The 13,711-nt window shown below is 35.7% G+C and overlaps 2 protein-coding genes across 3 annotated transcripts; one reads left to right on the top strand and one right to left on the bottom strand.

Annotated features, from left to right (window-relative positions):
* The first annotated feature begins 67 nt into the window (after window positions 1-67).
* Window positions 68-9,311, top strand: FANCI (Fanconi anemia complementation group I). 2 transcript variants are annotated; one of them, XM_090173938.1, is made up of 28 exons: window positions 68-167; window positions 251-343; window positions 449-661; window positions 757-842; window positions 900-1,025; window positions 1,095-1,136; window positions 1,194-1,320; window positions 1,378-1,608; window positions 1,672-1,758; window positions 1,828-1,979; window positions 2,038-2,294; window positions 2,360-2,564; window positions 2,625-2,874; window positions 2,934-3,104; window positions 3,224-3,385; window positions 3,447-3,568; window positions 3,710-3,967; window positions 4,029-4,184; window positions 4,909-5,087; window positions 5,144-5,229; window positions 5,292-5,633; window positions 6,369-6,504; window positions 6,569-6,735; window positions 6,801-6,926; window positions 6,992-7,051; window positions 7,108-7,203; window positions 7,272-7,394; window positions 8,929-9,311. In XM_090173938.1, the coding sequence occupies exons 2-28, from the start codon at window positions 257-259 to the stop codon at window positions 9,127-9,129; spliced, it is 4,248 nt and encodes a 1,415-aa protein (XP_090030064.1). In that variant the 5' UTR covers window positions 68-167; window positions 251-256; the 3' UTR covers window positions 9,130-9,311. The 2 variants fall into 2 exon arrangements, with proteins under 2 accessions (XP_090030064.1, XP_090030063.1); XM_090173937.1 differs by having other exon boundaries at window positions 71-343.
* An 82-nt stretch (window positions 9,312-9,393) lies between these two features.
* LOC149948803 (polycystin-2-like protein 1) lies at window positions 9,394-13,601 on the bottom strand. The gene is made up of 4 exons (XM_090171159.1): window positions 13,367-13,601; window positions 11,816-12,173; window positions 10,241-10,718; window positions 9,394-9,822 (listed from the first exon to the last, which is right to left on the bottom strand). The coding sequence occupies exons 1-4, from the start codon at window positions 13,599-13,601 to the stop codon at window positions 9,394-9,396; spliced, it is 1,500 nt and encodes a 499-aa protein (XP_090027285.1).
* Window positions 13,602-13,711: the final 110 nt, after the last annotated feature.

Here is a 13,711-nt window from a genome sequence, read left to right as displayed (position 1 = left end):
GCAAGACTGTGTCCAACTTTGATAAAATTGTGATAGAATTACTTTGGCATATCTTTTTGGTGGTTCTTTCGTTCGTTTGATCTCAAGTGAAGTTTTTGGCGGGTGAGCCAAAAACCATACAGGCGCCTTTTTTAACCCAACTAACTGTGACTTTGGTGAATGGTGATGTAAGTCATCATAATTACTTTCTAGCAAGGGATCCAAATGGTCATGGATAAATTTTGTAGTTAATGGTCATTGTATAATTCAGATAGTTATGGATAAAGCGAAAATTTTAGAAACTTTACAGAGTGGTAAAGATGATGAGGTGAAGAATATAATAGCTATTGTGAAAATTGACAAGGTAAATATCTCAGAATATAAAGCCAGGGAAAAGCAAAGGCTTTTTCGACTTGGACTAAGTAATTAATTAATTAGTCTGATTTTCTTATTTTACTTGTCACATAAGATTCTCATTAAAGTCATTAAACCGGAGATTTTTGGAAATAAAAATGGTGCTATGTCAACTGTTAAGCGGTTATTTGAAGTTTCAAAGAACATGAATGAACCATCATACCTTGAGAGCTTTTTCAAAATTTACCAGTTCATCCTAAATTTACTAAGACAAAATCTTATTCCTATGAATCTTGTCTGCGAGTTTCTTTGCACACTACTAATTCAAGTAAATTTTATACTATATAGATAACAGAGCCTACGTTAATTATAATATAAGCTCCAATGTTACATGTTTTAACTTCATTTCAATGTGTTTAATAGACTGAAGTATTACTGACCAACCAACTAGTAGAGCTAACCAAACTTTTTATGGAAGCTCTGGAAAAGGGAGATGACCTGACTAACAGGTATATGTGTTGTTAATGAACTCAATTTATGAACATTACTTAAAGTATCTGTTTTAGATGGATTGAACTATACCCCAAAGTTATTACGACAATATCATCTCGAGATGAAATTAAAATTGATGATAATACTTATTCCGGCTCTGGCTTTAGAAGCTATGCCATAGATTCACTTATTTCCTTGAGGTAAGAATTTTACCAGATAATTCAATTTTGAGAATAATGTTATTTATCATGTTCTATTGGAATTTTTAGATGGAGAATATACGCAGTACCTCATATTGTATCTCTCTTCATGTATGTTATTTATTTACCAGGGTTTTTGAAGATTTCAGATTTATAGTTAATTTTTAGTGATATTGGATTAACTGAGAAGGAAAGTCTTTGTCTAATCAACAAATCATTCAAAATGATGAAACAGCTTGATATCATGGATAGTCCTGTCTTGATCTTGCACCTCTTGCATTTTGCAGAGAAAGTGGTATGTAATTATGAGATACCAATTGGGATAAAAAAAAAATATTTTATTAAATTCTAGGGACAAAGGCGCATTGTTCAGGAGAAAATTATAAAATTTTTTAACAATAAGGACAAGAATATAGCTGGCCATGATGATTCTCAAAGCACTTTGGACTCTGGGGAAATGGTTGAAAATTTGTCTGAAACCCCCGAACGATTGCTTGAAGCTGAAGGCAATGCCATTTTGCACGTTTCTATGTCAATTGAAAGAAACATGGATGCTCTGAAAGACTTACTCAAAATCCTAAACGTAATTATCATCACTACTAGCAAAACATTTATCAACGGTGGTAAAAGATAATTTCCATTTCAGGCCAACAAGTTTAATCCTGAATTTTCACTGTCCCCATTCTGTTTGGCATTGTGCTTAAGTAAAAAGACACCCTGCAAAAAAGAAAATGTACCCAATTTTCAGCTATAGTAATTGAATCTCAAGGATTTTCCCTTAATTGTTTTTATACATTTGAAGGTTTCGACAATGGAATTCCTGAAATCTGCCATTATCAAATGCTTTGAAGAAAATAATTTTGGGAAGAAATCTGCTTGGTCACGAAACATGGAGCTTAATGTGTTTGATATTGAACACAGTATTATGACTATGATCAAGAATAGCAAGAACAGGTTTGAATATTTAGAAAGACTTGTTTTTACCCATGATTAAACCAATTTTTAATTATAGTAAAACTGGTTGGGATTTTGTCTTGGAAAATCTTGTTGAACTTGGCTTGGATTTAATTAAAACTTACGGATCTAAATCACAAGTGTTTCGAGCGAAAGAAAAGATTAATTTATCCTCTTCCGATCAGGCTTGCATTTTGGGTCAAAATATTATTCTTGAAACGTACAAAACTCACAATATGATTGCCTTTACCATCTTGGAAAAGCTATTGAATTTACTCTACACTAGATCATTCCCCGCAGTTTTCAATATTATTAGTTAGTGTTCTTCAGTAGTTGGGTTTTTTGCATAACTATATTAATGACTAATTTGTCTTCCACAGATTTGGTTGATCTTTTAGTAAAAGCCAATTACCATCCAATTTTGTCTTCATCTCAGACTGTGCTGAAACAATATTTGGAGTTTTTACAATCACTCGAACTGTCAGCTGCATTAGCTTTACTGAATGCGTTAATGCCGTTATTGAAATATAGCACTGTTCTTAGAGACTACCTCATGATTGTTCTGAGAAAAGCCCTGTTTTATAGGTCAAGTTATTATTATTTTTGAAACATATTCAATCGTTTCTAATCTTATGTTTCAAACAGGGTTCCTGATGCTAGAAAAGTTTCCATCATGGGGTACCTTTTGATTTTGAAAAATTTCAAAGTTCTCGGCACAAAACCTTTTACGCAGAGCCAAGAATCAACTTGTATTGCTGGGTTTAGTCAAGTTGAGATACAGTATACTTGCGCAAAGTATAATGTCTCGGCCAATGAAGGGTTGTGCTACGAGCTACTTCAAATTATAAGACGGGGAATCGAAAGACAGCATGATAAGAAAACTATTTTTTATCGGGTAAATTTGACTCAATCTCTTCCCACTTTCTTGTTTTATTAATTGGATTATATCTTTAGCAAATACCAGATGTGATGTTGAAAAACCCTAATATAAGCATTGTAATTTTGGAAATACTGCTTGAGCTGTTCAACAAATATTACAAGTGGAATGAGGACATTCATCCTCCAATTGCTTTAGCAGCCTGTGTTGAGGTCAAAATGGATGAACCAGTACTTGTGGAACCCATTGTAAAAAATTTATTCCTAAAACGTAGTTTTGCTTTGCATATCTAAAAAAAGCCCATTGAAACTCAATTAGATTATTAATACTTTAGAAGAAACCCTTTTAATGTTTATTTTCCCTGTAGGGTGACTTGATAAATTCTATCTGCACTTGCCTCATAAATTATAAAAAACTACCGGAAAATGATAATGATGAAGATAGTAGTGAGATCATGTCCAAATTAAATAATGGTATGAAGGTCTTACTGAAGAGAATCATAGAAAGCCAGCTTGAAGATTTTGAATTGGTCAGTTAGCTCTTAACCACGGCTGTGATTTAATTTCTTATGGTTTTTGTTTTAATAATAGGACAAGTCATCTGACTTTTCAAATAACACTTCAGTTGGGTTGAAAAACCAGTACTTAGCATCTCAGCTTTTGGGAATTATTGAGGCCATGATGGACTGGGTCTTCAAGACTGGAAATCAAAGGTCCTTTATAAAAACTATACTATTTCTCATGCGTTGCTTTGCACGGAACAATTAATTTGTCATCTATGCATATATATTCTTGTGCCAGGCACAAATAAAACAGGAATTAGCTTTGAGAAATATTGATATTTTTATTTTTAGTTCAGAGAGCTGCAAAGACTTCATTGCACTGTATGATATGCACCAAAGGATTTTCAAAATGGTCACAGAAAAAATGGCTGCTGGGCCTGGAAAACCAAAGGGAAAAAAAGCAAAGGAAAAAGACGACGAAGACAAAACACCAGATGCAACTATGAGCAAAGATGCTGGAAAACCTAACAAAACCACTAATGTCTTTTCAAGCCGACAAAGACTACTTTCCTTGGAAATGATTTCTGAGCTGTTTCAGTGTGCTATGAGGTACTATCTCTTATTAAAATGCTTTTACCCCATAATTAAAAAAATTACCTTTGATTTTTAGTGAGGAATCATCAAATGAACCTGATGGATGTAGATTGCTACGTCACAATGAAAGTTTGATGAGATGCTGTTTGGAAACAGTTGAACAGGCCATTCAGAATTTAAAAAGCACTGAATGTAGTATTGTATTATGTGATACATTATCTACTATTACTAGGTAGTTTTTAGGCATGTGCAAGCCTTGATTTTTGGGTTTCGAGCTGAGCTTTGAGAATGAAAAATGTCACTTTTCGAGTATCGAGCCTAGTTTTAAAACTTATCGAGCTTTCGAGATTTTAGGATTAGCTTACAAAGGGGGTTTTCAGTACTCCTATAATTAAGCTTAGCTGTATTTCATCAGAACTTGTACTTTCATCAGATGAGGAATCATTTAAATTAGAATCTTCACTTTCATGACTAGGTTCTACTATTTCTTCATTAAAAAATATTTACTGCCAGAGCTTTTACGTTTATTTGAAGCCATATTTGTGAAGTCTTAAATTAATAACTGGCCATACAAGGGATTACAACAAGAAAATAGTGGACTGATGAACCAAACAACTGACAAAAAACAGCTAGGGTAGCCTACGTTATGTAACTTATGGTTTTGATTTCGTTTTCTGCATTTAAAATCGGTGACCAATCAGAAACCTCACCCAAAGAGATTTTAAGGTTGGACCAAATGGAATTTTTTTAAAAACTTGCGCGTAGTGCCTTGCTAATAATAATAGCTTCGAGTACTCGAAATTTAAGCCTAGGCCTCGATTTGAGGGTCAAACCATTTTCAAGCTTCGAGCTGAGTACTTGAACAAAATCGAGTACTCGCACACGCCTAGTAGTTTTAGATTAACACCATGCTCTCTGAAGCTCAAGTTCTAAGCTTTTTTTTGTTTCCTCCATAGATGCACTATGAAAATATATTCTTCAGAATTTGATCCGGAAGCTGAAGCTATTCTTAAAAAGAAAAATAGAAGATTTCGTTCTCTTAATTTGCTTTGTATGGATCTTGTTGTAAAAATTATGAAGTACTGTGATGCCGCTGATGATCCATCGCTACTCCACAAGTTCCTAACTTGCTTAAGTAAATTTTTTTTTTATATAGCAATAGATATTTTCTTCAACTTCCTTTTCCCCTAGAATCCCGAGGAGAAAGGACACTAGACTCAACTGCGCCTGAAAATGATTTTAAAAAGTTTTGCTTCTCTTTAACTAGAAAATTTCATGTAAATATATCAAAATTGGTATTATATCTGGCCCTAACTTAATGACAGGTTTTTTATTATAGAAACACGTTATAAATCATTTGGCGGAAAAAGACGATGACACATCACCTGTGGATAAAATAAACCAAGTGAAAGAAATCATTCAAATGATCAATTTAATTCAAATATTGTCCTGTAGAGCCGAATTTTACGTGCTACCAGCAGATGTTCATAATCCTAGTTATGCAACTTGTAAATGGGCTCGAGACATGTGTATTCGTCAAAAAATTGAAGACCCACAAATTAGTTTGAGTTTGATGAATTTGTATTTGGAATTGAGTCATCAACACATTTTTGACACCGAAAACGTGTTCTCTGATGTTTCACAAGCACTCCTTTTGATAATGGGATCTAGTGATTCTGATGTAAGAGTCATTTTCTATAACAAAAAAACAAAGTATTTTAACCCCCACACCCCAAAAATGGATCTAAAAAAATTTTACATGATAAAACGCAACAGAAAATAATCTGGGATTCCATCGCGCAGGGTTCAACTGCACGCGAAAAATAGAATTCCCCATCGCCTGATCGCTTATGTAATCATGTAAATTTTCAAGTTGATGGTGCGTAAAAAAGGGAAGTTTTAGCATTTCATGAAAATGTGTAAATGTCTATGTTGGAGACATAAACGCAACACAATTTTCATAAGTTGCTAAAACTGTATTGGTTTCAGTGCCAGGCTGGTGAATTTTCCTATCGACGGCACCAGATAGAGTAAGTATGTTTTCCCGTCAACGACACCCCAAAAATAAAGGATCTTGTTGCTGGTTCTTGCAATATCCGTTGCAGTCCCCGAAGATAATAAAAGTGATCGCTGCATCAAACGTTAAGCCCATACTTCATAACATTTATTACCATGTAAGATGCAGCGTACTTTATGCTAAATCACGGTTTTTAAAAAATTGGCTTTACATAATCTGTAAAAAGGGTAAATGACTAAAATTGTTATCTGGTTTTTCGTATGAATTGATAATTTACACGCGAACTGATAGATTGATAAATTCAGGATATCAGTAATTGATAGTTATGTCTCTCTTGTGATTTACGATATAGTTCATTTAATTTTCTATAAAACTTTTTATCAATTGTTGGATGTCCAGAATACGGTTGAAGGCGAATCCAAATACAAAATTATTCATGAAAAGTCTGCTAGTGCAATATTATTACTATTGATTCAACATTTGGAAAAAGTTCTTGGAGAGGTTGTGTGGACGTTAGAAGTTGTAAAAATGGGAGGTTTGTATATAACTTTTTTGACCAAAAAATTAAATTTATTAACTATGTATAATAATATTTCAAGGAATGGGAGATGACCGTAAAAAGTTTGAAAACAAGATATGCAAACGTTTGGGAACCGTAATATCTTCAGTTTCTAATCTTCTCCAAATTGCTTTAAGATCTGGAATTGAAACAGTAGCGAAATTTGTTACTAAAATTTATCAATTCTTAAGCAATTTCACTAAATATGTAAGACAAAAGATTTGTTTGCATAATTTTTCTTTCCTTTTTTTTAATATTTGATTAAACACTAGAATGTAACTCTATACAACAAAAGGCTCTTTGAAGATGGCCAAGTTTGTCCAAATTTTGAGAAATTAGTTCGAATTTGTGGTAAAGAATTAAATCCACCTGTGCAGGATTTCATCTCCTACGTTGAGGTTGGTCCAGAGCTTTCTTTATTTTTAAGGTATTTTTTATTAATACCGTTCTATCATTGGTACAGCTAAAAAGTGTGGATGATGCACCTGCTGCGAAGAAACCCAAAAATGTGGCTGCTCTTAAAGTATGCTTATTTATTTTTACAATTTTTTAACTAGTTAATATATTTTCTTCATATAGAGTAAAGTTTTAAAAGAAACGAAGCAAATACCAAATTTAGTGTGCGAGCAAGAGTTGTTTTACCATAATTTGCTTGTTCTAAGTAAAAAATCCAAGGTATAGTTATAATAACGTTAAGCTGACATTTCAAAAGTAATTTTTTCAATTGAAATTTCAACATTTAGATCGATTTTTGTATGCATATAAAGCTGAGTGCTTCTCTGGATTTTAGAATTGATCCTAAAATAGTGCAACAAGCTTTAATGGAGAATGAAGATGAGGATGACGACGACGATCTTAGTGAATTGGTAACTTTAAGCTTATTTTTTCAATTAAATTTCAGTTATTGGGCGCAAATTGATTTGAGATTGATTTCCGATATCATGATTTTAACGTTTAATTGTTTTAAGTCTAAATTGCCGAGTAAACCGACAAAATTATCAAAAACAATTATACCGCGTTTTTTATAGCTGATAATCTGAAAGAGGTGAGATACAAGGTGCTTTTGGACATTAAGCATAGCTAAAAAGGGCTTTATATAAAAATTAGATGATAATCACCTAAATTAAAGTATTGATGTTATTTTATACTAGACTGCACTGGGTGAAAACTCTGAACATCTCCTTCTGCATTATTATTACTATTATTTTGGAGTGTTGTGATAATTATTGTTGTGTGCTGCTAGCTAGACTGCTGCCGTTCCGTTCTTAGCTTTTTCTCTAGCCCCGGCTTACAGTAGTTGCGCCACCTAGTAATTACAACAGGTAGAAGGGCAAGAGATATGCCCATTCGCGCACTTTGACCAGTGGTCGATTATGTAACCCCAGACCTTATGACTTAAAGCCCAATATCACACAAAATGGAGAATCTGCTTGGCCGGCATATTATAGAAATTAGAGGTTTCAAGCTGATGCATTCCAAGATGCCCGAACCTTTGTGCCTCGTAATAATCGCACCTACAAAGTACATGAGAGGAAGTTTCCTCCTCAGTCTGACATACCCTACAGATTGAATTTTCATTGATTCCAATCAATTAAAGATGTCTGTTAAGTAGGCAGTGACCTGTTAATAGGTCAACCTCATATTTGACTTGGAGAGCGAGAGCAACTCTTTTGCTCTCTGCCTAGAGGGGCCCGAGATAAACTCTTAAGTCTGCCCTTGGCCATCCATCTTGAGTTGACCGTCAATCGTAGAGTTACAGATAAGGCTACGCACTATGCTAGAGGGGATAGGAACGGAGGGTTCAGGACCAAAGAACCCAGCTTCTGCCCACTTCTTGGCCAAAACATCAGCCTTCTCATTACCATATAACCCCTGATTACCAGGAACCTAATAGAGCTGAACTTTATGGTTGGTGCCTACTCCTTCTGCGTAGAGTTTGCGACTTCTCTCCCCACTTGTTAAAGGGGTTTCCCCGGAGTTCTTCGGTTTCCCTTTTCCATAAAAACATGTAGAGGTTAACGGTAATAGTAAGTGTAGGGAGCTGTTGACTCACGTGGTATGAAGGGCTTGCCACCCCCTTATTATGCTTTGTAACCTGGGGGCCTATTCTGTAAGTATTCGAAATCCAATTTTCGATGGAAAACTAGATTTCGAACTTCGAGATCTCGACGAATGGTATTCGGTAAAGATTTCGGATAAGCATAATTCAATGCAAATTGTCGAAGTCGATCTTGACATGGTATAGGGTATCGAAATCGAATTCCCGTTCGAATGTTTACAGAATAGCCCCCCTGGCCTCCTGAATTAAAGGCAGTATAAAAGTCGCTAGATAACTTGGGCCTAGGGTTGTGCCTTGGTTATTAGCCTAGCTGATTATTATTAATTCTCTGTATTTTTCAGGGCTCTGCCCAACCTCCTTCCAAGAAACCCAGTTTACAGTCAAGTAATTGTCGAAGTGGTTCAAATAACAACCAAAGTGGTGCTAGCACATCAAAAAATATTCCAAGTGAAGCGCCTGAAGAAGAAGAACCACCCACACCATCGAAAGTTCCTCAATCCCAAACTGCACGAAGAGGAAAGATGAGGCGTCCCAAGAAATAATGTTACTGATATAAACATATTAAAAGCTTTCTTAACAGATATATTTTTCAATAAAAAAAACAAATTGTTTTAAAAAGTAGTAGTTATGTTAACAAAACCATTTTAATTGTATTTTCAAATACATTTTAACGAGTGTTATTTTTAAGACTTTTACATTTTAATAAAACGCAATTAAATATTTAAATACATTTACTTTTGGTTACTATATGACCTACAACCACCAATTTAGTTAAGTTAAAAAAAAATGTTATTTTCTTTATGTTTTTAATCGCTTGATAAATCGCGTTCTGGCTGATTCGCATCCATTTTAGAAATCCTACATTCAAGAATGTTAATTTTTCTCTCCAATTTTTCTAACGAATGTTTTAACAATTCTATCTCATTTCGATTCCCATTGGAAGTGGAGGGTATTGGCTCTATGTCACGTGTTCTTTTCGAATTCCTTTTCAATTTCTTGACCACTGTTTGGTCAATTTTTCGGTCCTCAATGACATTCTGTGACTCTTCCGTATATTCCGCTAAACTTTTAGACACAGCTGATTCCCTATTTATCTGTCTGAAACCTTCCTTCCGTTTCACTTTAGTCTTGTTCTTACGAAAACAACTTTTGAACTTCTGAAAGAAACTAGTACTGGCGATCTTTAAATAATTCGGTATTCGTTCTTCTTGTTCCTTTTCAAAATTTGATTTGACCTGCGAGAAAAGGTTTCAGAGTTAAACGTCCATTACCACGTTGTTCGCTAAGCCAGTGAGAAAAGATCCATTCCCAAGGGTTACGCCATTAGAGGCCAATTTGTAAAAAACCAAAGTCTTACTAGATGGCGCCAGCAGTCTGAAACTTAGAAATTTAGAAGTATCCAATAACCCGAAATATATTAATTTCTTCGTGTTTCTTTTGAAGTTGAACTTTTATTTTTAGTTTTTACAGCAAACATCGATTTAAATAGTGTTAATAAATCGGTAAGAATTTATCCCCTGGACCCCTTCCCGTTAAGAAGGTAAATTTGCGCCATCTGGTATAAATAAAAGCGTTAGAGTGGAACATCTAAAAGCTTGGCTATAAATGTTAATTTCCCTGTGATAATTTTATGCCTTGGGCAATTCAAATTACCTGAGTATAGGTATCGGCTATGATGGCCAAGAACATATTCAACAGCACGAAAAATACCGAAAAGATATACAAGACAAAGTATAGTGGTCCGATCACTCGATGAACATTCCGCATAGCTTCGAAATCAAAATCTCCGAGAGTGATACGGAAGAGGGTGAAAACGGCACTAGGAATGGTCTTGTATCTCTCCAAGCTCGTACCGAAAATGACGCAGCCCAGCTGGGCGAAGCCTAAGAAGACCACAAGGAACATGATCCCAAATCCCAGAATATCTTTGGAACATCGGGACAGGGTGGTTGTCAGTTGTATCATTGTGTGATTGAAGCGTATAAACTGGAACAGTTTAATCCATGACAGGAATGCAACGACACCGAAGACGTATTGAAATTGAATTTGCCAGTAACCGAGCTTCTCAAAGTTGGGGTAGCCCCTGGGTTTTTCCAAAAATTCTGCTATGATGCCATTGAATTTCGAGAATCTAGTGAAATAATAATGCCAGAAGTTTATAATATATCTCGTTCGAGGAAAGAGTATCTCTAGGTACGATTTTAATGCGTCACCGTGATGCCAACATGAAAGTGCACTACAAAATGTATCCAAAAAGGTGGTAAACAGTGGGCTAAAGCCAGCTGTGGAAGAACGACAAAGGTACGTTGTAAACCCCCTTCTAGTCATCTCTCTGGCAACACGGTGACGCGTTAAATTTTTTTTTACAAAAGGACTTGTTTTTTTGTGCATAATCTAGGGCATAGAACTAATCCATGAACCTTCGCAGGCTCATATGCATTTTTCAATGGTTATGGTTTTTCCACTCGCTTAGACAAGGAAGGATTGGACGTCTCTAACCGAACTAAATTTTAACCCCCAACTAAGAAATGTCTGGTTATACAGTACTGGAATTTCCCGCCAAACCGCGAAGCTGAAAACTTGCCACGTGTATTACCAGAAATACATGATGTATTTCTGGTATTACTTCACTCTATAAGAGTAGTATCGCTCTGTAGCTTTGGGCTATGGCTGCCATTTTTAGGGCAGATTTTTATCTATAGGAAAAAGCATGGGTGACGTCGACATACGTCACGCCGATATTACTCTATAGGAAAAAGCATGGGTGACGTATGTAAAATGTAAAAATTATACTGCCTAGGCATATTTAGATATTTTTAAATAATATTTTAATATAATAAAATGGTAGTTCTAGCTAGGAGCAACAAACACAAGGAGAACGCAGCTAGCCTTTAAACACGCTAAAGAAGGGTTGTGTACGAATTTCATTGGACGAGCGTCACGAGCCTTTACGCTGAACGTTTTACGGGCGGGGGGGAAGACAATTTCCGAATTTTCCCCTTCCGACGGCAGCAGGCGCTAAAGCGTCTAGCCAATGAAAAATGTACGCAAGAAAATCCACGACTTTTGGCGGGTTGCGTTCTCCTTGTGTGGGGTGTTGTGTTTGTTGCTCCTAGGTTCTAGTAAGTAATTACGTAACGTACATCGTCCCAAACTGTTTTTTCTTCTGAAACGCGAAGGTGCGCGTTTCAAGCAAATAACATTAGCAGAATAGGGAGATGAAAATACCTGTACACGACGAAAACTACACTGGTGATTGACAAAACTATAATAGTGAAGTCCAAATAGTTCCAAGGACTAAGTAGGTACTCTTTTTTACGTGTCACAGCTTCGCAGATTTCTCGAAGTATATAGTACAACGTGAGTAAGGCGAAAGTGAATTCACACACCAAGATAAAGTAGTCCATGGACGTTTCAAAGCGGTTGAAACGAGACGTTCTGAATTTCCAAGAAGGAATCATGCCACCCGTAGGCGGAAACTCGGAAACTAAACGAATCACGCAAAAGTTGTCGACATTTGGACTATAAATTACGAAATCCAAGAAAACTACGCGAGTAGCTTGGTCGATCCAATAGTTATCTTTGAGTTGACGTAGGTTGGACGAGGCTTTGTCCGCTTGAACCCCGAAATCTTGGAAAAATCCTCCTCCCGTGTAATAGGAATACATTCCTAATTGGGATGTAAGTAAGTAAAGTCACAAGTAACAAAGTAAAATAAGTTTGACACTCAGTGGCGGACTGTACATAGAGTTGTCTGTCCTAGCTATGGCAAGTGTACCCTAGTTGTGGGCTTCTACTGAAGTGAGCCCTCGTAGATATAAGACATTATTCAAACTAAAAATTAGCCTTATACTTCCGGGTGGGCCCCTTGGTCTAATGGCAACCAATATTTTTGGTCACAGTCCGCTACTGTTGACACTGAACAATATCGATTAATAACAGTCTGTCGCAGAGCGATTCCGTTATCTGAAGTTTTGGAACATGAAATACGTCATTGCCTACTCATTTATTCATTGGGAAAATCACTGCCAGGTTAGGTAGATTTAAAAAAATTTGAAGCAACGATTAGGGTTCCTATTCGAAAATAAATACCTTCGGAAACGAAATTTTTAATAGCCCTTGTTAGCTCCATAAAAAATATTAGTGGCAGTTTCTGGGGCATCGTTACCTGGCAGTTCAAAACTAGTAAGAGATCGAGAAGTACGTGTTATCAGTCCTTAGCCACGTTTTATGTTGTTATTGGTGAAACAGACTGCTATTAAAATAATTTGCGTTGGAAGAATATAACATATGTTAAACTTATGATATTATGAAACTTGTTAAAGTTCAGGAGCTTTGTACTTACACCAAGAATGCATTTATTTTACCAAGAAAGTTCCACTCCCGAAGGATATTGTATAGCGGCATATCGATGGTAATTAGTTTACGTTTTCTACGTATAATTAGTAATTTTACTAAATTCCATCTCGAACTTCGGAAATAGGATTTTTTAAACGCCAATGTGGCCCTTAAATTTATATTTTTAGTCTAACCTAGATAGTACCTCTTTCTACTATAAGTTGATTGACTATTACGTTCTCAATGACTTAAATACGTTCTTGCTTAAACTTGTTAAACAAAGCAAAATACCTGTATGTGATTGGCTTTTGATGGTGTCTTCGTTTGAGAAAACCCAAGCTGTTGCAATTGCGAGACCGAAGGATTCCGTTGAAGAAGCCGACGTTGAAAAGTCGCCGTAACAATTTTTAACGGCTTTCTCGAAGTCATTAATAATTTTACACGAGTCGTTCCGAACTCTCAATTGTCGTATTCTTGGTGAACCTAAAAGCATATTTTGCCCCAGAACTAAGGAGTTCCTATCGTAGATTGTTAGGAGGAGAACATTTTCCACGAAAGTCCAAAAATCGGATATTGTATTGGCGCTTCCAAACGATCTGCCGTGGGAACCCATAGGTTGCTCGATTAACTCTTTTTCGATGGTTTTGGTGAAGTAGAACATTTCTGGTGTTACCATTCTGGTAGCGATAAATGTGACCGATGTCAGAAAGAACGCGTAAATTACTAAATCCCTCAAAAATATTTCTATTCCCAGTCCACCACTTTTAATTTCAATAATATGAGTAC

This window comes from Leiobunum rupestre, chromosome 4 (assembly GCF_980474605.1).
Source record: "Leiobunum rupestre chromosome 4, qqLeiRupe1.1.hap1, whole genome shotgun sequence".
In the NCBI taxonomy this organism is placed as follows: Eukaryota; Metazoa; Arthropoda; class Arachnida; order Opiliones; family Sclerosomatidae; genus Leiobunum; species Leiobunum rupestre.
This window is presented reverse-complemented; position numbering and strand designations above follow the sequence as displayed.

Coding starts and splice junctions, on each gene's coding strand:
- FANCI (XM_090173938.1), top strand. CDS start 257: ATGGATAAAGCGAAAATTTTAGAAACTTTACAGAGTGGTAAAGATGAT. Junction 3,105..3,223: donor CAGTACTTGTGGAACCCATT/GTAAAAAATTTA, acceptor TTTTCCCTGTAG/GGTGACTTGATAAATTCTAT. Junction 3,569..3,709: donor TTCAAGACTGGAAATCAAAG/GTCCTTTATAAA, acceptor TTTTATTTTTAG/TTCAGAGAGCTGCAAAGACT.
- LOC149948803 (XM_090171159.1), bottom strand. CDS start 13,601: ATGGTAACACCAGAAATGTTCTACTTCACCAAAACCATCGAAAAAGAG. Junction 10,719..11,815: donor GTAGTTTTCGTCGTGTACAG/GTATTTTCATCT, acceptor TTATTTCACTAG/ATTCTCGAAATTCAATGGCA. Junction 9,823..10,240: donor TAGCCGATACCTATACTCAG/GTAATTTGAATT, acceptor CTTTTCTCGCAG/GTCAAATCAAATTTTGAAAA.